At 55.9% G+C, this 25152-nt stretch overlaps 8 protein-coding genes across 8 annotated transcripts; 5 read left to right on the top strand and 3 right to left on the bottom strand.

Annotated features, from left to right (window-relative positions):
- Window positions 1–211: 211 nt before the first annotated feature.
- Window positions 212–1973, top strand: pac1 (Nuclear distribution protein PAC1; the record flags this gene model as incomplete). The annotated part of the gene is made up of 2 exons (XM_069371040.1): window positions 212–581; window positions 641–1973. The coding sequence occupies exons 1-2, from the start codon at window positions 544–546 to the stop codon at window positions 1971–1973; spliced, it is 1371 nt and encodes a 456-aa protein (XP_069231755.1). The 5' UTR covers window positions 212–543.
- A 293-nt stretch (window positions 1974–2266) lies between these two features.
- WHR41_02433 (uncharacterized protein) lies at window positions 2267–6202 on the bottom strand. The gene is made up of 2 exons (XM_069371039.1): window positions 3239–6202; window positions 2267–3172 (listed from the first exon to the last, which is right to left on the bottom strand). Exons 1-2 carry the CDS (start codon window positions 5795–5797, stop codon window positions 2990–2992), a joined length of 2742 nt encoding a protein of 913 aa, XP_069231760.1. The 5' UTR covers window positions 5798–6202; the 3' UTR covers window positions 2267–2989.
- An 811-nt stretch (window positions 6203–7013) lies between these two features.
- On the bottom strand, window positions 7014–9814 carry WHR41_02432 (uncharacterized protein). The gene is made up of 3 exons (XM_069371038.1): window positions 9596–9814; window positions 7416–9505; window positions 7014–7361 (listed from the first exon to the last, which is right to left on the bottom strand). Exons 1-2 carry the CDS (start codon window positions 9606–9608, stop codon window positions 8481–8483), a joined length of 1038 nt encoding a protein of 345 aa, XP_069231761.1. The 5' UTR covers window positions 9609–9814; the 3' UTR covers window positions 7014–7361; window positions 7416–8480.
- Window positions 9815–10567: 753 nt separating this feature from the next.
- Window positions 10568–11938, top strand: dlt1 (Defect at low temperature protein 1; the record flags this gene model as incomplete). The annotated part of the gene is made up of 1 exon (XM_069371037.1): window positions 10568–11938. One exon carries the CDS (start codon window positions 10568–10570, stop codon window positions 11936–11938), a length of 1371 nt encoding a protein of 456 aa, XP_069231758.1.
- A 405-nt stretch (window positions 11939–12343) lies between these two features.
- Window positions 12344–14333, top strand: WHR41_02430 (uncharacterized protein; the record flags this gene model as incomplete). Its single annotated transcript, XM_069371036.1, has 2 exons — window positions 12344–12860; window positions 12918–14333. 2 exons carry the CDS (start codon window positions 12344–12346, stop codon window positions 14060–14062), a joined length of 1662 nt encoding a protein of 553 aa, XP_069231759.1. The 3' UTR covers window positions 14063–14333.
- Window positions 14334–15110: 777 nt separating this feature from the next.
- WHR41_02429 (uncharacterized protein) lies at window positions 15111–19035 on the bottom strand (the record flags this gene model as incomplete). The annotated part of the gene is made up of 3 exons (XM_069371035.1): window positions 17796–19035; window positions 17499–17743; window positions 15111–17445 (listed from the first exon to the last, which is right to left on the bottom strand). Exons 1-3 carry the CDS (start codon window positions 18171–18173, stop codon window positions 15111–15113), a joined length of 2958 nt encoding a protein of 985 aa, XP_069231952.1. The 5' UTR covers window positions 18174–19035.
- Window positions 19036–19889: 854 nt separating this feature from the next.
- WHR41_02428 (uncharacterized protein) lies at window positions 19890–23012 on the top strand. Its single transcript, XM_069371034.1, has 7 exons — window positions 19890–20530; window positions 20584–20854; window positions 20904–21066; window positions 21114–21777; window positions 21830–22061; window positions 22116–22309; window positions 22362–23012. Exons 1-7 carry the CDS (start codon window positions 20207–20209, stop codon window positions 22785–22787), a joined length of 2274 nt encoding a protein of 757 aa, XP_069231951.1. The 5' UTR covers window positions 19890–20206; the 3' UTR covers window positions 22788–23012.
- Window positions 23013–23199: 187 nt separating this feature from the next.
- Window positions 23200–23793, top strand: WHR41_02427 (uncharacterized protein; the record flags this gene model as incomplete). Its single annotated transcript, XM_069371033.1, has 1 exon — window positions 23200–23793. One exon carries the CDS (start codon window positions 23200–23202, stop codon window positions 23791–23793), a length of 594 nt encoding a protein of 197 aa, XP_069231948.1.
- Between the last annotated feature and the right edge of the window lie 1359 nt (window positions 23794–25152).

Here is a 25152-nt window from a genome sequence, read left to right as displayed (position 1 = left end):
GTTTTTCTAGACTGCGTGACTGGGGCTCGCAGGGTGCGCGATATGGTAGCGGATTGGGCTGCGATGATGATGTGGGCAGGGCGGGCTTCAGGGTTGTGCCTCGCGCAGTAAACAACCGCCGCCACACACAGCAACGCAGTGCCGGCCCGCGCACGCGCCACTCGCAGATCGCGACGCCCACCGCGCGCGAGGCGGAGAGGCGCACCGGGCGAAACATGCCACCACCACCGCCTGCATCGCCCATTGTGCCTTACTCTGGAGGCATACCCCTCGAAGCACCTCGTCGTCTGCTCCCGTGAGATTGCGTCCGACCTCACTGCCTGTCACTGCTCCTGCGACGGTCCGCTGTAACGAATATTGTGTGCTCCCGTACCTCACAAACATCCACAAGCCACACACCGCACCGCACCAAAACATCTCCCGCCGAGATAGGCAAGACAACTACAGCACCGCCAACGCTGTCCACGCGCGCACACAGCTCGACACCGCATCTTCACCCGCAGCTCCTCCACCCGCGCATGGACGCACCAGGAGGCTGCCACCATGAGCGCACTGTTGACATCCCGACAAGCCGATGAGCTGTACGCACTCTCCCACCTCCTCTTCTCGGTCCTCTCGCTGATTAAGCCGTTGCTAACAGCCACAAGTCCCTGATCGCATATCTGAATTCCGCTGGCTACGCCAAAGCCGCGCAAACGATCCGCGAGGAGCTCAACGTCCCCGAAGAGACCTTCGACCCGGCGACTGCGAAGAAATATGAGGGCCTGCTGGAGAAGAAATGGACCTCCGTGGTGAGGTTGCAGAAGAAGATCATGGAATTGGAGACACGTGCAGGCCAGCTTCAGCACGAACTTGACAACGCGACGCCCACCTCCCTCGCAGCAAGGAAGAATCACGACCCTTCGACCTGGCTGCCTAGAGCACCCGCTCGACACACGTTGCAGAGCCACAGACAGCCCATAACGTGCGTTGCATTCCACCCATTGTTCTCGTCATTAGCATCCGGCAGCGAAGATTGCACCATCAAGATCTGGGACTACGAACTTGGCGAGCTCGAGCGAACACTCAAATCGCATACAAAAGCAGTCCTGGATGTCGACTTCGGCGGACCCCGCGGCAACACATTACTCGCATCTTGTTCCTCAGATCTGACCATCAAGCTCTGGGACCCCTCAGACGAATACAAGAACATCCGCACCCTGCCCGGCCACGACCACAGCGTCAGCAGCGTACGCTTCATCCCCTCCGGCGCCGCCGGCGCTCCATTGTCCGGCAACCTCCTCGCCTCCGCCAGCCGCGACAAAACCATCCGCATATGGGACGTCACCACCGGCTACTGCCTGCGCACCCTCCGCGGCCACGGCGACTGGGTGCGCTCCCTGCACCCCACCGTCGACGGGCGCTGGCTCCTCTCGACCTCCTCCGACCAAACCGCGCGCATGTGGGACCTCTCGCAGCCCGAAAGCAATTCCCTGAAACAAACCTTCCTCGCGCACGAGCACGTCGTCGAATGCTGCGCCTTCGCGCCGCCCACAGCCTACAAGTACCTGGCCTCAATAGCAGGCCTCAAAAAGCCGCCGCCCGCGAGCAGCAGCGCCGAGTACCTCGCGACTGGCGGCCGCGATAAGCAGATCAAGCTGTTCGGCGCCAACGGCGTCTGCATCAAGACGCTCACGGGCCACGACAACTGGATCCGCGCGCTCGCCTTCCACCCCGGCGGCAAGTACCTGCTCTCGTGCTCCGACGACAAGACCGTGCGCTGCTGGGATCTGAGCCAGGAGGGCAAGTGCGTGCGCGTCGTCGAGGCGGCGGACCACTTTGTTAGCTGTCTGCGCTGGGCGCCGAGCGTTTTCAAGGAGGGCGCTGCGGCGGCGGGGGATGGCGCGCAGGCGAATGGCGATGTGCAGGAGCAGATTCGCTGTCTCATTGCGTGCGGGAGCGTGGATTTGAACGTGAGGGTTTTTAGCGCTTGAGGTCGAGGGTGGCGTTGGAGGAGAGGGAGGGGAGGATTGCTTGCTTGCTTGGGTCTTTTGGGAGGCAGGGGACGCATCGTACTGTGCTCCATGCTGTTGCTGCTTTTAGCGTAGACCGGGAGGCAAAGAGGACAAGGCGGGCATCGGCATGGCTTACGACCAAACTCAGCTAGACATGAATTGAAACGCGAAATCAAACCGATCCGGAATCTCACACCGATCTCCACATCCTCTGATGGATGGGAGAATGAAATCAATCATGTCTTGACATCACAGCAATCTTGCGAAGCTCGCTCAGGTGATCTTCATTCATTCCCACCATACGTAGTGATGAAGCAACAAGCTGCCCGCTCCGGCATTCCCCCCACTCCAGATGCGTGCCTCGTAGGAAAGAATGAAACACAAAGAACGAGCAGCCGCTCGACAGGACATGACCGTCCGAATGCACCTCCATTCCCTCAAGACTCTCCATCTGATATCATCATACTACCCTGCTCGTCCTTCCCTTTCCCCGCCCGTTCCGAGCCTCGCGCCGCGGTCCTTCACGGACGAAAGTGGATGAAGGCACAGAAACGGCGGAGATGCTGGTCGAAGCAGGGCATTTGAGAACTCTCGTAACTACGAAATCATCAAAGTCAACGTTCGTGCTCGTGGTTCCGTCCTTTGTTCTCTTTGAATGAGGTGAAAGTGCAAAGTAGAAAGCGGAACTGGTTGTGGCAAAAGCAACGCGGTGGCATGCAGTGAAGATGCCATTGAAAAAGAAGAGAAGATCGCACGAAGAGCAAATGAACCGAAGTGAAATGAAGTGAAGTAAGAAAGATCTATCACTTGTATCGAAACCATGCCTGGAAATGACCATGAGAGAAAAAAAGATCAAGAGCCGCCGAATGGAAGAAGTAAAAGTACAAAGTGCAAGATTCATCATCGTGATGCGGCGAAGTGAAAGTTGTGAAGTATCGAATCAAAATGCAATGCGTCAGGTCGGATGCGGAAGCGTGAGGAGAAGGGGGATGTCATCAGCCACGAGTCGAAGAATTACCCGTACTGTAGCTGACGGCCCTTCCGTGGCCGTGGCCGTTGATGCTCAGCCTGTCGCCGTCGGGGCGCGAGAGCGAAGGGCTGGCGGCGCCGTTGCCGTTGCTGGCGTTTTTGAGGCGGCGGACTTCGGCTTCGAGTTTGCGGCGTTCGTCTTGCTCGACCTGGTGGATTTTTGTTAGCTGCTGCTACCGCTATAAATCTCTCCTGGGAGATTGAACACGACTTACCCTAAGCAAGCGCACGCCCTCGGCGCGAGTCTCGCGCATCATCTTCTTGAACTCCTGCCTCATGACCTGCATGCTCGTCGGCTCCTTGACGAGCGGCACGGCGCCGTTCTCGCCCGCCATGGGCGTCGACGGGCTTCGCGTGCCGATCCAGCGCACGCGCTCGTCGCTGAGCTGTCCCTCGAGCGCCTCGCAGCGGTCTCTGAGGCCGTCGATCAGCGCGTCGAGCTGGCCGCGCTCGTGCTCCTGCTGCAAAGCCTCGCGCGTCAGCTCCTGGAAGTCCGCGGTCATGGCCTGCAGTTCTTCCTCGAGAGCCTTGGCGCGGTTGTCGCCGCCCGCGCGCAGAGCTGCGAGTTCGGAGGTGATTTCGGCGTTGCGCTGCGAGAGGACTTGGATCTCGCTGCCCTGGGCTTCCTTCGCGCGCTCGGCGCGTGAGCCGTAGGCGCCGTCCAGCTCGGCTTTGGCCATGGTGAGCTCGGTGCTGAGGCGGACGACCTCCGATTCGACTTGCTCCATCTCCTTCATCGCGGCTGAGTGCTTCTGCTCTGCTTGCTCGCGCGCAGCATTGGCGGCGGTGAGCTGTGCGGTGAGCTCGGCATGAGCCGCAGAGTTCGATTCGATGTTCGCCGCCTGGGCCTCGAGTTCTTGGATCTCCTGCTGGAGATGGCCAGTGTTTTCCTGCTGAGCTTGCAGCTGGCGTGCCATCTCCTCGCGCTCCTGGTGCTTAAGCTCCGCAGTGCGACGAAGCTCGGTAAACTCATTCTCCACATTGAGAAGCTCTGCCTTCAGCTGGTTGATCTCAGTCTCAGCTTGCTGGTGGTGCGCCATCGACTTGGCGAGCTCATCTTGCATTTGCTCGCCAGAGGCGACCAACTGCTCGTGCTTTGTGGTGAGCTCCTCCAGCTGGCGGTCCTTCTCTGCATCAGATTTGCCGTTCAGCTCGCGCTGCTGCTGGATCTGCCTGCGGAGAATGTCGTGCTGCTCATTCGCCGCGGAAGCGCGGTTGAAGAGGTGCTGAACACGGGAGCTGAAGGCCGGAAGAGAGAATGAGTCGCTCAATGGCGACCGGGGCATTTGCTCGGCGCCAGAGAAGCGGCCCTCGTCGAGTGGAGGTGTCCGGAGAAGAGATTGTTCTGCTTGCATAATCTCCCATAGCCCACCGATCGTGGCCTCGTATTCGTCCAGCTTCTTAGTCTGTGCGAGAGTCTTCTCTTCGGATTCGCCGTTCTCTCCCGCAGCTTGCAGCTCATCTGTGTGGCGGCGAAGGAGCTGCTCGATGTTAAGGAAGCTCTCCTCCAAATACGCCAACTGAGGCTGGTAGCCGTGTCCAGATGCTTTTGGCGGCTCCTGCAAGTCTGTGATCGATTGCGCAGCAGGCGACAGTAATAGAGTGTTGTAAAGCTGCGTGTTGAGGCCCTCCAGCTGCTCCTCCACAGAATTGCTTGCATGATATGAGCTCTCTTGAACTTGAGCGTAATGCTTTTTCGCTTCCTCTTGTTCCTGCTGCAAGGCGCGGAGGTTGTTCTCGAACCGATCGAAGTGGGAGCTCAATTTTGCTGCAGTGTCGTCGCCGACGACTGGGCTATAGTGAGGCTCCGGCACTGGTGAGACGCCACGCGTCCTGCTGGCCTCATCAATGACATTTCTCAGCTGGTCGTTCAGGTGCTCCAGCCTGGTCTGCATGCTGTGGAGCTGCTGCTCATGGTCCTCGTTCAATTTGCCGTGCTTCTGGAGTTTCGCGCTCGCATGGGCCGGCCTACTAAGCAGGATGTCGCGAATGCCGTCGAATTCGTCAGGAGAGTATGTGCTCGCATCGTCTTCGTCAACCGCACGCGATCTGCTGGGGGTTTCCTCTGCATTCTTGCTTTGTTGCTCAGCCAGTACGGCGGCCGTGTGGCGCAAAAGCTTGCTTTCGACAGTCTGCCTGCGGTCCAATAGGCTTTTGATCGTCTCGTTCAGCTCGTCCACCTTGCGTGTACTCGTGACCAGCTCACTCTCCGTCTGACTCAACGTCTTTCCTTCATTGCTGGCATTGCTGCTGCTCCTTTGCCTTCCACTGAGCAAGCTCCTCCGAGCCCGCTTAGGGCTGTCCGGATTTTGTGGTGAATCGGCGCGAGTCGAGTCCCCAGAGTACAGTCGCTGAAGATTCGTGGCCGCATCCTTGACCTTGCTTTCCAGCTTCAATTTCCTCTGTGCGCCCTCAATTCGCGACTGTAACCGTGTGTGCTCCTTCTTCAGCTCCTCCACCTCTTCCAGCGTCAGGACCTCGTAGCTGTGCGAATCCAACATAGCCGTCTCGTAGAGGAGATGCATGCCTACTGCATCCTGGTTGGAGTTCCGCATCTTCGTGTTCAGGGCCATGGTGAAGCTCGCTCGGTCTTCGGGTGGAGAGTGGTAGTCCTTGCGATCGTAGGGGTTGCCGTTCAGCCCCGTGGGCTTCGCGGCGGGTTTGTAGTTGCTGCTGGAATTCGAGCGCTGCGGCGTCAGCGGATAGGAGTCGTAGTCATCCCACTCGTCACCGTATCCGTCTCCGTGGTAGGATGCCTTGACACTGTGGACCATGGTCCTCGAGAAAGTGTCGGCCGGGGTATGTCGTGTAATAATGGATCTTGTTGGCTACGAACTGAGCGCGTTTCCGTCGTAGCAGGTGGCTGTTTCTTTCACCAGCAGCCCAGGCACACTCGCGTTTAGAACATTGCCGGTCACTAGAAAGACAGCGGTGCGTGGAACACGAGCAGGAGGCCTATGCTGTCTCGACACGACGTCCGAGGAAATGGGCGGCGGGCCGGGCAGAGCACGCGGTGTCAGGATCGCAGCAGGGATGCGTTGATTGGATCAGCCCGCGGCCGTTGGCGGTGATGAAAGTTGCGCGGATCGCGGTCAGACGGGGCGTTGAGGAGGCGTTGCGGACCGGAATAGGCGCGACACAGGATGAGATTGCTGGTTGGAGGGTATTGAAGACGCAATGCACGTTATTTTGCGTGAGCGGGAGGGCGAGGACGCCTTGCTGTGCGGTGCGGTGCAGCGCGCCTGGCCTTCGCAGCACAGCTCGGGCTCGAGCATCGAGGGTTCACAAGCGCGCAGACGTGCCCCTGAGCCAGCGGCTCTTCGGCTGGCTCGCGGCCTGCAGACAGCCGCCACCTGAATCGCTCCGCCCCTCCCGAATGCACCGGCGCCGCGACGGACTCAACTGCGCGCGTCTTCACGCCCCGACGAGATGCAGATTCCAGGGATCTTCCATACACGTGTTTGCTGCGAGGGGCCCGCGTCCCTGGTTCGAAGCATCTCGCCCCTGGGAGGCTGTACATGGGGTACTTGTGTACTTTGTAGCTCCAAGTAGGGCACAGAGCATTCTGGTCATAGGAGTGACTGGTAATCTTTGGTCCTGAACTACTGAGGTTGAGAGGTTGGGGAGAACACTCTAATACGATAATAAATTGCTCTGCCCGCTGGAATTCCCAGATTTCAAATTGATGCTTTGAGCCGTTGAGACATAACGATGGAGCTACATTTGTACCCGTACTTTACCTAGACTTCGCACGAAATACGCCAATTTCCTACTGCAGCATGCAGCCTTGCAGATAGACGCGACGGAAACCTAGTCCCTCGACGCGTCGTGAAGCCATTCGCACGCCTTGCCATGAACCCTCCATACTTTGCAATTTCGCTGCCTTGGGTCAAACTACCTATTCGCTTCTCATAATATGGTCGTTGAAATATTGCCCAACCGGTGTTGAACGGCTTGTTCTGAGGTTTTGAAGCTCTTGATTGGCAGTCATTGCGCGTGCACGGAATAGCTGTAGATTCAACTGCCTGTTCTCTGAACGCTTCTCTAGTTCAAACCCTTCGAAAAGCCAAGCATGGATAGACTCAAGGCTTACTCCCTATCCTGCATATGTCTTTCATGGCCCTATGAGGGACATACCGGCACGTGAATGACCCGACAAATACGAGTTCGAACCATGGTGTTCATCACCCACAAGACACGTCTATGAGCGCAACCATGATAAGGTAGACTCCACCAAAAGTATTTTACATAAAAGCTGGCAAAGTAGTAAAATCCACAAAAAAGATAGTAGCTGAGAATGGTTTCGATCCATTGCCCTCCGGGTTATGAGCCCGGCGCCTATTTGATGTTAGCATGTGAATTGATGAATGAATGATTGAAGAATCAACTTACGCTTCCGCTGCGCCACTCAGCTTAGTTTGATGACGTAATCAAGAGAGCAGGTAAAGCCGTTTATGTGCAGTAGAGCGACATGTTCATGCAAAAGGATGCCTCAGCGACAGTCCCGCTGGACTGGTGGGTGAAAGCCGCCGGTGGGCAAAGGCTTGGCGCAACGCCTGGAAACATCGCTTAACACTCCACCAACGCACCCGGGTCGTAAGGCTGTGCAAAAACAAAAAGAGAAAGCTCCTACGAGCGTGCCTTGCATCGGCCGGGAATCGAACCCGGGGCTGGCCGAATCTATCGGAGTCTTGAGGGAGGATCGAGAGCGCCCAATGGCAACGGCCAATTTTACCACTAAACCACCAATGCTGTGCATGAGGCGAGAGACGGTTGCATGACCCATGTACTCTGCCATCTGAGATCTGGGGGGACGGGACGAGGGTTTGTGGGCATGTCGTAGGGCTATACCGCGATTGAGCCGGGATGGGTGGATCTGGGTCGGTGGATACGAAGGCGTGAAGAAAAAGAAGTGGATAGATAGATTAGAATCGGCTACCATCGGCTGCTTCGAATACTGTTGTTTTGTCTTTGCTGTTGCTGCGTACATCTGATGTTGTCGAGATCCAAAAGATTAGGACTTGCAGTTTTGGTCTTCAAACTCTGAGGCGTACGGAGACTTCCCCGGTCTCCTCTCGTGAAGATCAAAAGGATAATGATCAGAGTGGGACTCGAACCCACGAGGATTGCTCCACTAGCAAGTAGCTTTCAAGACCACCTGAAGCTAGCGCCATAACCACTCGGCCATCTGACCGGTCGATGAAGATTGTTAAGTGAAGTTTCGTCCCGTGTATGTTTGAAACTGGGTTCCTCCAGCCTAGAGCAGTGTGATCCAAGGATCAGGGCGGATCAAGGATGGATACGAAGATGTGTGCGACAGCTTCGGCTGTCGTGTGTCCAAGATGAAGAAGTATAGTCTCCAGGATAGTTCGAAAAAGGCATGATAAAGAAGGGTGTGTATCCTTCGCGAAGTCGGAACATCGTAACTCATATCTGGGGAATCTGCTGTCCTCCGCTTCATCCCTGTCCGCCCAAAGACACTCTGATTCGTTGATGGAGTGTCGTGCACGCACCCTCGAGACGCATCTCTGGGAAGACATCCTCTCGGCCTACTTTCGTTGCCTGATAAATCTGTACCAGGTCGTGAGAGAAGCCGTCGATGACAAGCTGTGTCTTGCAGCCTCGTCTTGCAAAGCCGTCGGTTGCCATCTCCATCATCGGCTTGATCCACAGAGCGCCTTCGGAGTCCGGAGTGTCGCGAATTGTCTGCTTGACTTGCTCCAGCATGCCCAGTGTCAAGTACAGAGATTGCAAGCCGGACATCTCGTTGGAGAATAGCTTGAATAGATCATCCCAGTCGCGTTTTGTGCGGCTGTTCAGATGCGGATGGCGGGGTACGGCCATTTTCAGAACCAAGTGACGGATTGCTGGTAGTCGTGGCTGTGGTATCATGCGAGTGAGGAAGCGGAAAGCGGTATGTATCTGGGTGAACTCGAATCTGTTGGAGCTGTAAAGTGTGTTGATCGCCTCCGAGTAGATTTGTCTGCAAGTGACGAGCAAGGGAAGGAAGCCAGTTGGGTGTGGGAAGTTTTCTCTAGGTGCGGACGAAGGTCGGTGTATACTCAGTTGGTGGCATTGGCCGTGAATCTGAGACTGTGTAATCCGGTCGGGTACTAGACAAATGAAATGATAGATTCGAGAGTGATTGTCTCCGGCTGAGACATGAAGGGTAGAGCCACCGAGTACAAGGTCGTATATAATCATGCGGACATCTAGAGGGAGCTTTGAGAGAAATCCACAGTCGGGCTGTTGCTCGCAGCGTGGCTCAGTGCCGAGAGCAGCGAGGGCTTGAAAGCGTTGCCAGATAGAGTCGTCAACGGAAGGCGCGGAAGCCATGGTAAGAGTACGCTGCCTCCTTGGCCGCCCACTGTGAAGATAGACGCCATATGGGAGACCAAGCCAAGGCTCTGCAACCTTGTTTGCCCATTGCACAGAAGGGCTGACGTTGACTAAGACCTTGAGGGCCAAGTCGCCCCAGAAGCCTGTGTCGGTGGTTAGAAAAGGGTTCAAAGAGGCCACAGCCATGCTCAAACATGACAATTGAGGAGATGGTCGACAGGGGAGCAACGTACCGGACATATCCATTGTGGCCGCAGCAGTCAGTTGGGTGCTTCCAGGCGCCAACCTATCGCTGGGCAGCGTTTCGTAGTACAGGCTCTAAACGCTGGTTACATGCGGGATGCGCGGATGTCCAGAGGTTCCAGAGACGCCGGCAGCATGGTTCCGGCGGAGCAATACGGGTTTGGACGCCACTATCTACACCACCCGCAGAGTAGATGTATGGCGTGCGAACAAGGGCATCGGTGTTGCCCACGGACGAGGTGAGATGGGATGTCGTGCTTCGCCAAGCCGAGGTGAGACCTGGAAACTTTGCCTCGACCCTCGATCTCCCGCTTCGTGTAGTGCGCCCACCGTTGCAGTAGCCATGATGCAGAAAATAGACATGTCGTATTCCCATGCGGTGATCGGCACTGTGAACACGAGAAACTAAATCGTTTACTTTCAATGTAACTCGGCAGGTATGGGATCCAGATACGAAAGAATGGCACTGTGACGCCACACTCCAAAATGATTACTGGGCATTGGTTTGGAACCTGCAGTTGATAGAAGCTGTCTCGACTTGTCCGAAGCACTGCTGCGATATCCTCAACCCGTCGTGTTTGGTTTCATCAGTGGAAGGACACCGGGATGCTCAAAATGCTTGAGACGGCCCCGCCAAACGGCGCGCTGGGGTAGTGGCAGTAAAATTGATTGGGTCGTCATCAAATCTTAACTGGCTGTCGCGGTGGCGCCTCGGCAGCGATCGTCATCGGCGCTCGGGTCGCGTAGATTGTTTGCAGCTGCGGCGAACGAGCTCGGTCTTGAACCTCGCAATGAACAGCCGACAACCACTACCCATGCAGAGCTCAGTATACGGGCATTGTCAGACGGGCAGACGTACAACAGCATGCGCGACTATCTAGTCATTCCATCCGTTATGCGCATCCCCAACTGGAACAACCCTCTCGCAAGCGCACCCACTTGATCGGCGCCGCCCCGTGAAGATGCCACCCGCCTACTTCTCCTTGACGACTCTTCTACACCGGCTGTCGCAGCTTCGCCGCCGTCGCCCTGGCCACGTGCTCCCGTTTCGTATTCCCTTCTTCCGCATCTTCTACAGCACCACTTACACCACCCTTTTCTTGCTCACCCTGGTAATCCTCGCGATCACACCAGGCACTCTCCTCTGGACGGCAATCAGCAGCGAAGCCTACCAATATGTCTTCGTCATCGGTGGCACCTACGTCCTCACGGCCATCATAGCCATCTTCATCTACTCCTCGCGCTTGTACACGAACCGCTCGGTCCTCGCTGGCGTGGGAAAAGCTTACATACCCGTCGAAGATGGAGAGGTGGGAAGGAATGTGCGCAAGATGATCGCGTCGCAGCTGGAGCGCAGCGCAGTAATCGCGTGGGAATCGAGGCCGAGAGACACTATGGGAGAGATTGTGCGGGCGGAGAAGGAAGGGTGGCTGACAGATGAGGACCAAGGCGCTGGCGGCTTCAACCGCGAGCGTTGGACAGTCGGCTCGACTATCGTGATAGACCCGGCTAAACCGCCCTGGGGAGATATACAGCACGCTGGCTGGACCGCCCCGGCGCAGGCGAGGGGTGAGGTGCTGGGAAATCTGCAGTTTGCGACGGTCATTGCTGAGCTGCCGCATCTGATCGAAGCGAGAGCTGTCAGTGTCGCACCGCCCGACCCGAACGCAGAGGCCGGGCTGTTCAATGAAGCAGAGCAGCAGCTCGCAGACCCCGTGGTGGTGGAAACTCTGCGCCGCCAGAAGACGATGGGTCTGCGGGAATACCTCACACAGCTTTCCTATCTTGGCCTCGTCAATCCCCCTTCCGTCGCCCACGACTTTCTAGCAATGTATGAGAAAGCGCGCTTCTCTGGTCAGCCGTGCTCCGAGCAGGACTTCAACGAGCTCATGGCCACTTTTGCGCAGCTACTCGAAGGGATCGGTTCGCTTTCGGCGGACATTGTGGCGGAGATACGAGCACAGGCTGGCAGCGATGGCTCTTCGACGATAAGCGCGGACACCATAAGCATCGCCCTTTCAGAGACTGCAGGGAGTGTGCTGCACTTTGCCACGCCCGACCGCCCGCAAACCGCCAGCTCCGGATCCAGCATCCCTAGCCCAGTCACAGCTCGCACGGCTTTCTCCCGCGCAGTGACGCCGTACATGCACCAGAGCGGCCTGGAGAGCGAACAGAGTCTGAGCTCCGTTGTGAGGAGGCCAGCGGCAGACGCGGGTGACGCGCTAGAAGCTCGATCTATCACAGGCTTCCAGGCCAGAGGCGATGCGCCAAGCTTGAGGACATTGTCCAGTGACGCTGGGAGTGTGCTGCATTATCACGTCTCGAATGGCTGACAGAGAACAGCCGCTCTGTCTGTAGACTATGTACATACTACTAAAAACGTGCAATGAATTATGTCTGGAAGTCCGGCTTGTGAAGGCGGCAAAGATGAGCCGTCCCGTCTCCATGTTAACCACAGTCTGATACAGATGTTCGCCCCCTTTGCGATTGAGATCGCGATTTCGGCAGCTCGACACAGTGACCATCTGACGGAGTTTCTCCCGTCGTCCGTTGCCGCGTGAGGCCGGCCGTGTGCTTAGGGTTTGTTGCTTGCCGCGAAGGAGCACTAAGCGGGGTGAAAGTTCGGCGCTGCGGCAGGCCTGAAGCTAAGGGTGGCCATGAATCGCAGCAGCTGCCAGTTCATTATTCGCATGAATCTTGCACGCCCATGCCCAGCGTCTCACTCGCAGCAGCCAGCCATGAACCCGCATCCTCCCCACCCCTCGCCCTCGCCCTACCCTCTGCCGCCGCCAAACCACCATCCGCCGCCTGCTCAACACCACGACTATCAGCAGACCGCGCAGGCTGCCCTCTCGTCCGCCGGCCCGCCACCGCACGCGCCGCCGCCGCTCCAGCATCAGCCATCGCAACACCACATCCCGACTCCGAACAACTCCGCCGCTCCCAATGGACGCAAACGCAAGGCTGGTCAGCCGGGCTCGCGCGGCGTGGCCAACCTGACGCCCGAGCAGCTGGCTAAGAAGCGCGCCAACGACCGCGAAGCTCAACGAGCGATCCGCGAGCGCACGAAAAACACCATTGAAGGCCTCGAGGCCCGGATTCGAGAGTTAGAAAACCAGCAGCCCTACCAGGAGCTCCAACGGGCGCTGGCAGACAGAGACCGCGCGCTGCAGGAATGCGAAGAGCTGCGGAAGCGGCTGGCTGCCGTCGCGGGCATCGTCGGCAATCGCGAGCTGGGCCAGACGGGACTCAATGGTATGGATGGCTCGGAGACATCACGCTCGAGGGCTGTGCTGACCTCTCATGCTACAGAACTTGCCGCCTTGACCGCCCAGCAGAGCCCGCTGCCACCCACCGCAGGTCACTCCACGCCGTCCCATTACTCTCACTACCAACCCCCGCCGGCTCAGCAGCAACATCAGCATCACGAACATGCTCCGACGCCCCAACAGCACCTGCATCCAGACCTGCGCTCGCCCCACAATTCCAGCACAACAGGATCACCGGCCGGTAACCCGCCTGTGTATCACGGTCAAGAGGCGAGCATGGTACGGAAGTGGTCCCCAGTTTCAGAGCCTCAGACACACCAACACTATCCACCGCATAGCGGTCCCTACGAGCCACAGCGATCTGCTCCCCCGGCGCAGATGCAGCAACAAGGCGAGAGTAGTGGCGAGCGTCTCGGACTCAATTTTCTTCTCGAGCAGCAACACAGCTCGCCATTGACGAACCCCAAGAGCCCGTACGTGGCAAGCGATGCAGCCGCGCAAATCATCAACCACCAAATCATGACCTGTCCACTCGACAACCTTTTGGGGGACTTCGTCAAATCTCGCCACGCGCAGGTCGCAGCAGGAACACCCGTCTACCAAGGCATCGCCCCAGAGAAACCCTCACTGTACCTCCTCACCCATCCTGAATTCAACAAACGCTCTTCAGCAGACTTCCTCTCCCCACTGCTCGTCGACATCCTCTCCAAATTTCCTGACATCGATCGCCTCCCCGAGCGCATCGGCGTCTTCTACGGCATGTACTACCTCGCGCGCTGGTTCATCTGCCCCTGTCAGCCGTGCCTGGACCGCTGCCCGCCCTGGGCGCGGCCCACGCCCGAGGCGCAGGAGCACAACCACGCCGTCTGGATCAGCTACCTGCCGCACCCATCGATGCGCCGCAAGCTGATCATGGCCCGCACGCCCGGCACACGCGTCAAGTTCGACGACTTTTTCGTCACCTTCACCTACACCGTCAACGTCAACTGGCCCTACCCACCTTCCACTTGCACGGTCGTCACGCCCGCCGCGAGTCCCGAGGACCCGCCGTCCGTTGACATCAGCCCGGCGTTCGAAGAGCACGTCCGCCGGCTCGAAAGCTGGAGCCTCGGGCCGGAGTTCGCGGCGACGTTCCCGGAGTTGATCGATGAGACGGTGCGGGTCCTCAGTCGGCCTAAGAACTCATGAAGGACCAACCGCGGTAGAAAATGCAGGCCGACAGATCTGAGAGGACGAGGGCTTGGGATCTCACTTTGTCGGCTTCTAGATACATTTTCGTGCTTCACGGCGCGACTTCTTTCTTGCGAGCGACTGTTACCAGCGCGGCGTTGCTTTTTCTTCTTTTCTTGCATTTGGTCAATTGTCCGATTCTCAAGCAACCGCGCGCGCGATGTTCAAAGATACACATACCACATATCTAGCCGAATGCCTTACTGCCTTGTAATCTTTCCGATAAGCATGCCTGCCCTACGTGCGCAATTCCTCGCCGACAATAACGAAAATGTCACAGCCGGGATTGAAGACAGCGAACGATCGATTTCTCGGACTTCAATAGTGTTTTTTTAATTTCTCGTCGCTACGCTACCTAACAAACAGAAACACTGTGCCCCGCGGCAACACCAAAAATCAGAACACATGTCGTCCGCGGGGCGAAGGTCCTTCGAGTCGCGCGACAGAACAGAGAATACCAAAAAAAAAAAATCAAAAGTCACATTTGTCCGGATTAGAATTGCTGTGCCACTTCGCTCCTTCGTTAGTCGGAGTCGAGAATCCGACGGATGAGGAAGTGTGCTGCATGCCGGGGATGGAGAATGAGAAAGTGATGCTGGTAAATATGTATACTTGGTTGCTGGTTCTTTGCTTTGATTTGATCCTGATGTACCAATTTGCTTTCGTTTGTTTTTTGGGGGGTTTTCGAAGTTTTCTGGTCGAAAGGACGGTTGTGAGTATTATGCTGTACTGCTGTTACAGCGTCGTTGTTGCAAGCCTGTTGTTGATGAGAACGGATGAGAACGCTAACAAAAGGAAAAATGTCTAGTGTGTGTTGCCTGCAGTTGATGCGGACAGAAGAGAGTGGAGTACGCTGGCCGCTTTGTTGAAAGGCGGTGTTGCGGTAAAGTCTGGCAAGCCTTACGTTGCTTCCGATGGTAGTGAAGAGGTTATGCCGAGACAACGGACGATCCATGCGACAAAAGCCAGACTCGTTCGTTGTTAGTTGTTGGGGGATCAGAGTACTTTACTTGTACTCCCAATACTCATTCTTGAGACCGATGCCGCCGTGGAAGCTAGCCTGAGAGACGCCACGGATCGGGTTGGGGTTCCAGTAGCCGCGGCCACGCGGTGCGAAGACATCGTCTTCCTCTTCGGTGACGCTGACCGGAGACATGTGCTTGAAACTGAACGAGTCGCTGTCAGAACCCTGGACAGTAGATGAGCCATTGTACGCCGGCGGGGCAATCGGCGCGTTTTCCGTTAAGTCGTTTGACGGGCTTTGATTGGGGCGGTTCCAGCGACGTAGAAGCAGGTCGGAGGGCTGCTTGTCCTCGCGAGTGGGGCTTTCGAGCAGCTTGTCGACGCTGGCAGCGATGCGGGCATCGAAAGAGCCGGTGAAGCTGGACTTTTTGGTATCGTAGACGCCGCCGCGGCGGTGACGCAGGACCTGGGTCATATTGCTTGGCTTTCCAGCGTGATTAATGGAGGCCGAGCGGGAGATGTCGCCATGCTCATCGTACTTTGGCGGGGCGATTGTTTTTTCGAATGCAGAGCCAGAGACTTGACCAGGCCATGCGAAGGGGTCGTCGGAACTGACAGATTCCGCGCGGCTGCTTGTGTCGCTTGAGTGAGCGAACGCCTTTTCAGCGAGTTCGCGGCGAACTTCATCATGCTCCTTCTGGGACATCTTCTTTTGCATCTCGATCAAGCAGCTGATTGAACAATGAAACTTTCGGTTTAGCTTCGTTTCATAGTATTCGTCTTTTTTCATCCCCCTTGCGATCTCTTGCTGGTAGATCTTGTAATCCAGGAGATACATGTTCGATTGGTGATAAGCATACTGCTCTTCCAAGTCCAGAAACCTGTTGATCTTGTCGGGGCTGTATGGATTGTTCAGTATAGAGGACAATGGAATGTGATCATTCGCAGGGTTCGGCGCGAATGAAGGGTGTGTCGGTGTCGGCGCGGCCCAGCCATCAATGCCTGAAGAAGAAAGCGAGCTCCTTGCCGGGCTCGGAGTGATTCCAGATGTCTGAATGCGAAGTGCCGGAGATGACGGATAGGCCATCTTTGAAGGGATCATGAGCGGCATCGACTGGCTTTGCTTGATCGGGTTTCCACGCCTGTTCTGACGCTTATGACTGTCACGCGAGCCTTTCAGAAAGCCGCTGAAGTTTGCAGATTGCGAAGACTGAGGGCCTGGCCTGGCGAATTGGTGCTGATAAGGCCCCCTGTTGTGATAGGTCGGCGGAGAGGGTGTGGTAAAGCCCTGCCCATGTGGCTTTGGCAATCCCTGAGCCTGAGAGCGGGCCTCACTCTCGAAAGACGTCGCCGGAGACGGATAATGAATGCGTTCTCCTGCCATCTGTTTCGCAGCAGGTCTTTGATCACTGCGGTCACTGTTTGAAGGACTGCTGTTGAAGCTTAGGCCCAGACCTGAGAGCTGCGTGTCGATGAAGATAGGCACTCTCGCACCACGTCCGTCTGCTTGCCACTGGACACCAAATGCACTGCTCTGTTTAGCACTTGGAGCTCTGTCGTTTGCATGGCGGGCATCGGTCTTGTAGTTCAGTGGAGCCTCCGGGTTGTCGGTGCGAGTACCGTGCCCGTCGCGAGCTGCAATATGGCCAACGCCACCACCCACAGCGGGGCTACGAGCCGTTTTGTGGCCGGCGGCGCGGTTCTGCGTCGACGGATCGCCATTTGACTTGCGTGCGCCTTGGAAGCCAGGGAAATTGGCGAGCATACGCTCATCAGCAGTGATGAAAGAGCCTGTTGGGCGGGTGGTGATTGACTTTGCTGGATAGTTATTATTCATAGGCTTGAATGGTGGCAGAGCGTTGAAGGGGCTTGACGTGGGCTCCAAAAATCCTTGGGCGCGCTTCTGGGCGGGAGTAGGAGATACATTTCCGCCACTCGCCGAGAGATGAGGTGAAAGACGAGAAGCAGTCTGGGTGTTGTTACGGCGCCATGGTTGATCTTGAATCGCGCGACGATCAGTCCCACTCCACTGACCGCGGTCGTCGCTGCGGCGGATAGAGACCTGTGTGGCCGAACGAGGATCGTAGGATTTATCGTTGTGGGAGCTGTAGCTGCTAGCGCTGTAGTTTGACTTGTCGCTGCCTGGGATACGAAGCTGTGCTTTGTAAGAGATCTGCATATGCTGAGGCGACGTTGCCAACAGGGTGCTTAGGACAGGGTGCCGAGCGTAGATTCTGGCGACGTGATAGCCAGTATTGTCGTGGTAAAGCATTGAGTTCCACATATTAGCGACGGGTTGGCCGTTTGTCTTATGTTTGATATGATTGATGAGCTTGAATGGCACATCCTTGATGAAAACGAAGGTGACTGGGATGACCCTGTGTTTTTGTAAGTACGTGGGCGATCTGCAATGAGTCATCCAATGACTTACCCGATGCAGCCAGGCTTACTCCATCCAGAGAGATCTCCAGACTGCAGACCACCCGTCATCTCCGCCATAGCGCAGAACTCTTTGCTGCCGCTGATGGAGAACATCATGAAGACCCTTTCGCCAGCGCGAGACTTCCAGATGGCGTTGAGACGTTCATTGCAAGAGGGCAGGTTGGTCACGTAACCACGCGCGATGGCATACTTCATGTCCAGGGCCTTGTCTACCTTCATGCAAACAATTCTAGCCTTCATTGTGTCAGCGATGTCATTGGAATATGGCCTTTTCGCATCGTCTCACCTTGAGAGGCATCATGAAATAGTCAGGGTTGACGTGGGAGAGGACCTTTGCAGCTCCTGTGAAAGTCTCCAGAATGACGTCGTCTACTTCATTGACAAACTTCTGAAAGGAGTCCGGATGCACGGCTTGTTGCCAAATTTCTGGCTGGTCCGGCATCGGATAGTCCTCCATCAGCTTTTCGCCTTCTTCCGCGGACCCAGGAACCAACACATCATCCAGTGCTGCGGAAATCTCGCGCAAGTGCGTCGGCATTGAGGCGTTGTTTGGTGTGTGCGGCGAGTAATTGCCAGCCATCTCGTCGGCTGATGCGAGGAGGCTATCGTTGCTGTGCCCGACGTGACCGTCATGGTCGCTCGGCGCGTCTTGACGATAAACCATTGTGGGTTGTGGGCGGCTGCCCGTAGAATTTGGGTGTGAGTTCAGTGATCGGCGACAGAGGGTGTTGTCCAAGGGGTAATCCGATTGTGGACGCAATTGGGTATGAGCAGATTTCGTGTCGGTTGTGGGTGTAAGAAATTCAGAAGAGCAAGGTGAGAGGAGAGTAGTGTGCAGCAGGTTTGGAGCCCCAGACTTTCCTTATGTGTGAGACGCCAGCCCCGCACCGTGAGGTGAGGTTAGCTCGGGGTTCGAGGGTTGTTGTGACGCACGCGATGGGCTGCCACAACCTAGCAACAGCGCACAGATGCTCACCAATACAGGAAGGTACGATCAGAAAACAAGATTGAAGCAGGGATCGCGATCCTGACAAGCCAATCAGGATGTGATCCTCCAAATTGGTCGAGCAATGCGCGTTTGCCGAGTCTGAACCAGGAAAGTGAATGGCAGGATATCGGCTGACCGAGCAAACGCCAACATAGTATCTTGATCATGCGAACATGTTCTATTGCCCTTCGATGACCAAAGCTGCACTGATCGGCGTAGTGGCGGTCTTCGCGGTGGTTCGCGAATGAATGCGGGCGTTTGCAGTGAGAGACTGCAGCCTCACTAGAGATTGCAAAGGTGGCCATTTTTTCTGAGCTGGTGATCCATGTCCCTTTGTGCATAAGGGAGGCCGACTTTAGTCTGACACACAGGAAAGCTACCCTCTTGAGCACGGGTATTTAAATGCGTGTCGAGGTGGCAATCTGGTACCGCTGACTTTCGAGTCATGCTTTTGCGGGCTCTGAGCTCGAACATTGAAGCCTTTCATGTATTCCCGAGACCTCAGCTTCTGGGCAGACATCAAGTTGATGCGATCTTCAATGACGGTGATTATCTTCAACCAAAATTGGGCGATCGAGGTAGTGTGTGAAGGTTGGCTTGCCTGCGGGCATGAGGTGAGGTCTAACGTACATTGGGCCTCGGCTTGCACAATCCCGATCGTCGGAGTTGGCCCCCGAGGCGCAAGCCTCCTTCAGCTCGGGTGTCCCATGCGTCTTTCACTACGCTTCCATAACGCGTTCGCGCCCATCCTCGAGACTCGACCTTGTCGGAGGCGCAGGGGGCTTACATCGTCGGGAGATGAATGTCTATACTGGGTCATGCCGCACCAGTCCAAGTTCCTGCTTTGCCCGGGTGGCTATACATTCCAGCAGCGCCTGACCTCTGGGAGCCTTTACGGGATCTGATGTGATTGATGGTGCGCCTTCACAGTCCTTGTATCATTTGAGAAGTGCGAGCAAATCCCGACAGTGAGCAGTCTGCCGAGCAACGGATCCTCGGCGTCAGGTCACGCCATCGTCTCTCGGTCTTCTCCAGCCATCATTGCCCGCCATGAATGCATGTGTTTCGCTCTTTGCTACGGCCAAGCAAGGCTGCTTTTGACTGCACTCACTGACTCCACTACGCCTTTCCGTTCAAAGGTGGCTTCGACGAACGGACAAGGTGTCGGACAGTGACGGGTGGCTGCATCGTCATTATCCCACAACAAACGGGGATGTGGAGCAAAGTAGGTCAAAAATAACTAGAAGAGATGCGTGTAGAAGTGAGTTTGCACGTTCTTGTAGCCGCGTCAGCAGGCTGATATAGTGAGGCGCACGTGGATGCCTGGTCCATCGGCACGTGCTTCATTGCTGTTTGATGCTCTGCGGGCATCTGCATAATGACCAGCCGGCCTTGAAACGAGGAGTGACTTCCCGATTCGCCAGTCCGGCAGCTTTGATTGTGACAATACTTTGCCTCACAAGGGACGGGGGTTTGCGCCAGAACATCCGCACCGAGCGTGCTTTCCTGGGTCGTCGCTCTTTCCTCGTTTGCGAAGCTTGGCCTTCAGTGACTACACCTTCACCGTCACCTACCTTTGCGCCTCGTCCGGCTTTCCATACACTGCACACCCCGAGACTCTTTCTCGATCACATCCAACGCCGTTGTGAGCGTCATTCGCTCGCTGCATCGGCAGTACCATCTCAACATTTCCGCAGCACCTACCAAGCATGGCAAACGTGCAAATGGCCCGACAACGCAATGTTCAGCGCCAGACAGTCACAGCAACACAGGTCAATCTGGTGCAAAGTCTGTGTCTGGTGCAAACCATGCTTCACGGGGGCTTGAGTACACTACTTTACTTGAGAGGCCTCTTCCCCGACAGGGCTTTCGAACAGCGCATCTACCAGATGCAGGACACGGTCTTGCCATACGAAGATTTTGCAGCAGGTCGCATGCCTACGAGCGGAGACGATGCGTTCAAGCCGTACACAAAGCTTCCGGTCCTTCTACGTGCTCGCAGCAAGCGCGCCGACCAATTTCTCGACTGGCTTGTGAGTCTAATGATCCTCAAGGGGGTATTTTCAACACAGCTGACCGATCGTAGGAGAAAGGCGTCATGCGAGAGTTGGAGAGTGGCCAGCTTCGTGCAGTACAAGTCTTGGTGCATCCCGCATCAGAGTCTCGGAATGAGGTGCTCGAGACATACACCTTCACGATTCATTACACCACCTCCGAAAAGGGAGAGCGAACCCCGAGCGGGTTGGCTACGAGTGCTTCAAAGCACGAGACATTCATGTCTGATGCAAACAATACGTCCTTGCAGCAACTTTTCCGTAAAGTAGCGGATATGTGCAATGATCTACCGGCGCTGCCTTGTAAGCAATACCGCATCTTTTATGCGACCACTGACTGACCCCTGGCGAGCCCAGCGAATGATCTCGATGAGTCTGATTTACGACGGTGAAACGGTCAAAAGCAGGCTTGTCGATGGCTTCATGCTTTGCGAAGACAGCGATTTATTCTTTGCGTCAAGTGAAGATTGGCAGCCATACTCAGAGGCTTTGAGCTTCGCGTCTGGCCATCACAAGTAGGTACTTTCGTCGAGGAGGAGCTACTAAATACTGACTGCAATAGTTCAAACTTGAAGATAAGCGGACTCCAGCCAAAAGCAGACCAGAATTCCCAGTACCAACAGGTGCCAGATCGAGTTGCATTCATACACAAAGTCTCTCGGTACATCGACGTTTCTAAGCCATCTCATCACTCCACCCAGAATCTCCGGCCTCAAAAGCCGAGCGAGAGACCGGAAACGCCGCTCCGGAACATTACCTTGTCGCCTTTTGGGTCCAAAAAATCGCATACAGCCAAGTCCCCGAGCTCAAGAGTCACACGTGGCAGAATGACCAAGGAAGCATCTCTGTCTCTGGGCGGCAGGGACACTCAGCAATCGCTTGTAAACAATATGAACGACGATCTCCATGGCATGATGCAGCCTGAGCAGATCACGCAAGGGGACACTCAGACTCAAGGCGTCTTCAATTCAACTGATACGTTTCCTGATGCGAGCACCGCAACTCCGACCACCATACGCGCCTTGGTCTTGGGGCCTGACGAGATAGAGACGCCTTTCAAAATCGCTGCCTACTCGCTCCGTTCTGCCACCCGTAAGAGGGTCCAATCAAAGAAGCTGGAACTGCAAAGTGAGGTAGTGGCACTAGCCCAAAAGGCTGGCGGCACCACTGCCTCTGGAGAGATCATCGTATGTCAATGCGGGTTGAGGAAAGAAGAGGGTGATATGGTACGCGTGTATACCTTTGGCCTTCATGAGCACTTTCTGACTCCCTCTCTAGGTCCAATGCTTCAGTTGCATGTCGTGGCAGCATCTTCACTGTTACGGATATGTCGGAAACGAAGACCCCCGCCTCCACGAAGAGCATCTGCACATCTGCTACGGCTGCATCCTAGCCGAAAGCGACGCGGATGCTTTTGCAGCGCTGCAGCAACTCACTACTGAGCGTCGCGTCATGTATAGGGTTTTTCAATACGGCCTGAGATCCAAATCGGACTTGTCCAACGATCTGGGTAAGTGATCTTCCTGCCTAAACACGATATAAACTAACCCGTCTGCTTGGTCAGATATCGAACAAAAGACGGCAAGTGACCTACACAACAGGGTACGTAAAGAGAGGTTCGTCACTCAGGCAGCGAAGTCGCACAAGTCAGGTTATAGAGCAACTGGCAAAGCATTGTTTGTGCCTGCACAAGATGAGGCGATGATTCGCACGATACTGAACACCTTTTTCGATCCAATGACCCACATCAAACATCATGTAAGTGAGTTCGTTTCCGCTTGAAGATGAAAACGGACTGACATAGCAACAGTACGATATTCTTCTCGATGAACGGTCGGTCGCAAAAGTTGCACAGATCAACCAGGGCTTACTCCTGGCTATGAGAAAGGACCTGCCTGAGCCTGCAGCACGTCACAACAGCAAGCTGAACTCGATGACACCGACGTCTGCAGGATCCGAGCCCGTGTCACCATCGATCAGCAGTCTGATGGAAGCCGACATGGCATCAGCGACTCTGCACGAGACACCAGCCATGAAATCTCGTCGTCTGACACAGACCGCGAAACGCAAGGCTGTTACTACGGAGGAAGGGTCAACAGTTGCAGAAACGACTGCCACTCCGCTGAGAAGCCAACGTCGCTTTGGCAGCCTTCAAACCGTGGGCATGATCAACGCCGGAGGAGAGTCTAGCCCGATGTCCTCGCACGCAAGTGTCAGCAGAAGAAAGCGTCGATGAGCGAGGAAGCGCGATGGCACACTTTCCTGTAATCAATGTGTCAGCTTGCAGTCATGGCCCTTCAATATTCATCATGGGAGGCGACATGGGCAGTCACCTCTCATAAGGTCGCTAAACACCTTGGACGGAATGGCTTTGGCGGTTTAGCTGAGGCAATGGGGGCTCGCGACTGTAGTATTAGCTCATTTCACGAGTGCGACAACTGAATCGAAATCAATGCAAACATTCCCATCATGTGCTGTAGTCTATCGTGATTGATTGGAAGGCGAAAAGTCCATGCATCAATACAGTAAAGCAGCTCACGTGAGTTCGCGCGTCCAGCGCGCCCGCTTCACTCCACCTCGGCTTCTGAACCGAACCACACCCTTCCGCCCAAAAGGACAAACCCACCTCGACACTATCCCATCCCACAATGGCCGCCCGCCCGCCCACAACAAAACGCACAACCACAACCAGCACCTCCCTCCCAGCCGCCGGTCCCCCATGCACCATCGACCCCACAGCCGTAATCGCCGATAAAGCGCAGCTCACCGGCTCGCACCCCGTCACCATCGCCGAGCACGTCGTCCTCCACCCGTACGCGCGCATCCGCGCCGAAGGCGGCAGCGTCACAATAGGGCCCTACTGCATCGTCTCCGAGGGCGCCGTCGTCGGCTTGCCGGAGGGCCAGCAGGGCGATGTCGTGCTCGAGCGCTGGGTCAACGTCGAGAGCGGCGCGGAGGTGCTGGCGAAGCAGGTGGGCGAGGGGACGGAGGTGGGGATTCAGGCGAGGATTTGGGAGGGCGCGACGGTGGGGAGGTTTTGTCGGTTGACGCCTACGGAGGTTGTGGGGGCTGGGGAGGAGGTGGGTGATTTCACGGTGGTGTTTGGGGATGGGCGGAGGAGGGTGGATAAGACTATTGTGGAGAGCGAGGAGGTGAGGAATGCGAGGGTGAAGGGCATGGAGAAGCAGGTGGAGGCTTTGAGGAAGTTGGTGCCGGATGGGAAGGCGAAGTGGATTAGCTGATGGATACCGAGAACTCTGTCACGGAAAGGCCATGGAGCGGGCAACGGCTCAACTCGATATATTCGCGCGCACTGCACTAGCGAAGTCACTACACTTCAGGGAACGACGATTGATGGTCGCCATCGTCGTCGACTCTGTTCGAATTGGCCAAGAACTTGGCATCGAGCTGCATTGATCCCCATGCATCGATATCGACCGAGTCATGGAAGACTGCCCACAGGCAACCCACAAGTCATCAAAGACACTGATCTTCTCACGGCTCCTAGTCTCGACCAAACGATCACCCGCCCACAATGATATCGCGGGTCGCCGCCGATCTCATCTCAGCCCCACGTGCTGAAGCACCATAATGAGACCAAGATCTATATCCCACGGTGCCAACTCCGAAGTCCGACGCGCCAAAGAAACGTGCCCCTCATGAGCTCTTTCCGTGGACCGCACCCCTCAATCGACCGGCGAAACGACGTGAGACCCTCCCTCGGGCTGCAGCATCGCCAACGCGCCGATCACAACGGCGACGCACATCCCCAACCGTTGACTGTCACACCGCCTTCACGCGCGGGGCTGGTCGGTACGACCTCAACGGAAGCACGAGCAAACGAATTCGCGTCATGCTCCCTGAGGGTCAAATTACTAGCGGGGAGAGCCAGAGGTGTAGGAACAGTAACGAGAGGGATTTTTTGCAAGAGATAGTTTCAGAGCCTGGTAGATAGACAGATAGATATGTACATGATGATGATTTCGATGATAATAGTATTTCCTCCCACCTCCTCACCCCACCATACATACAGACGTGTATTTCTCCCAAAAAAGAAATAAAAAGTTGAACAGGTCGAGCGCTTCGAACCCCGGGGGTGTCGGCCAGTGAAGAATCCTCGCCCCCTTCTATATGTCTGTCATCTATTATTCAATAATTGTCTCCGGGCAAAGGCCCCCCACCACATATCCATATCGGCAAAAAGCAGGCCTGCGTATTGTGTATCTCGCGAAAAGTTGATCGGTTTTGTCGGTCGTTTCGTTTCCCCCGCTGCTGAGGTGGTGTGACAGCGTGTGCGTCTGCTACTCGCGAAGGAGAAGCTGAGACTGGAAGGGAAAGAAAGTGGCTGTGGTAAAGACGGAAAGAACTTCTTTTTTCGCATTGCAGGTTTGCAAACAGAACATGCCAGAACGTCCAGAAAAAGTAGAAATCAGAAAAGAGAAAAGATCGAAAAGCTTCTCAAAAAGAAAGCAGCAAAAACAACGAAAGAATTGTAGTGTTCCGACGCCAGTGAGATGCTCCGGTTTGTCGGAAGTCATCGTATGCAAGATCGTGTCCGGTTTTGAATGCGGGCTGTTCCGCAATCCCGGAGGGGTAAGAAA

This window comes from Cladosporium halotolerans, assembly GCF_011745625.1.
Source record: "Cladosporium halotolerans strain TM138-S3 chromosome Unknown Sca6, whole genome shotgun sequence".
NCBI lineage: Eukaryota > Fungi > Ascomycota > Dothideomycetes > Cladosporiales > Cladosporiaceae > Cladosporium > Cladosporium halotolerans.
Note: the sequence above shows the minus strand (reverse complement) of the source record. Positions and strands in the feature narration are given on the sequence as shown.

What these genes read in the sequence shown, in the direction of transcription:
- WHR41_02433 (XM_069371039.1), bottom strand. Translation starts at nt 5,797, where the DNA reads ATGGTCCACAGTGTCAAGGCATCCTACCACGGAGACGGATACGGTGAC. An exon ending in AGGGCGTGCGCTTGCTTAGG is followed by an intron (nt 3,173 to 3,238) that starts GTAAGTCGTGTT and finishes AAAATCCACCAG; the next exon opens with GTCGAGCAAGACGAACGCCG.
- WHR41_02428 (XM_069371034.1), top strand. Translation starts at nt 20,207, where the DNA reads ATGGCAAACGTGCAAATGGCCCGACAACGCAATGTTCAGCGCCAGACA. An exon ending in ACCAATTTCTCGACTGGCTT is followed by an intron (nt 20,531 to 20,583) that starts GTGAGTCTAATG and finishes GACCGATCGTAG; the next exon opens with GAGAAAGGCGTCATGCGAGA. An exon ending in TTCGCGTCTGGCCATCACAA is followed by an intron (nt 21,067 to 21,113) that starts GTAGGTACTTTC and finishes TGACTGCAATAG; the next exon opens with TTCAAACTTGAAGATAAGCG.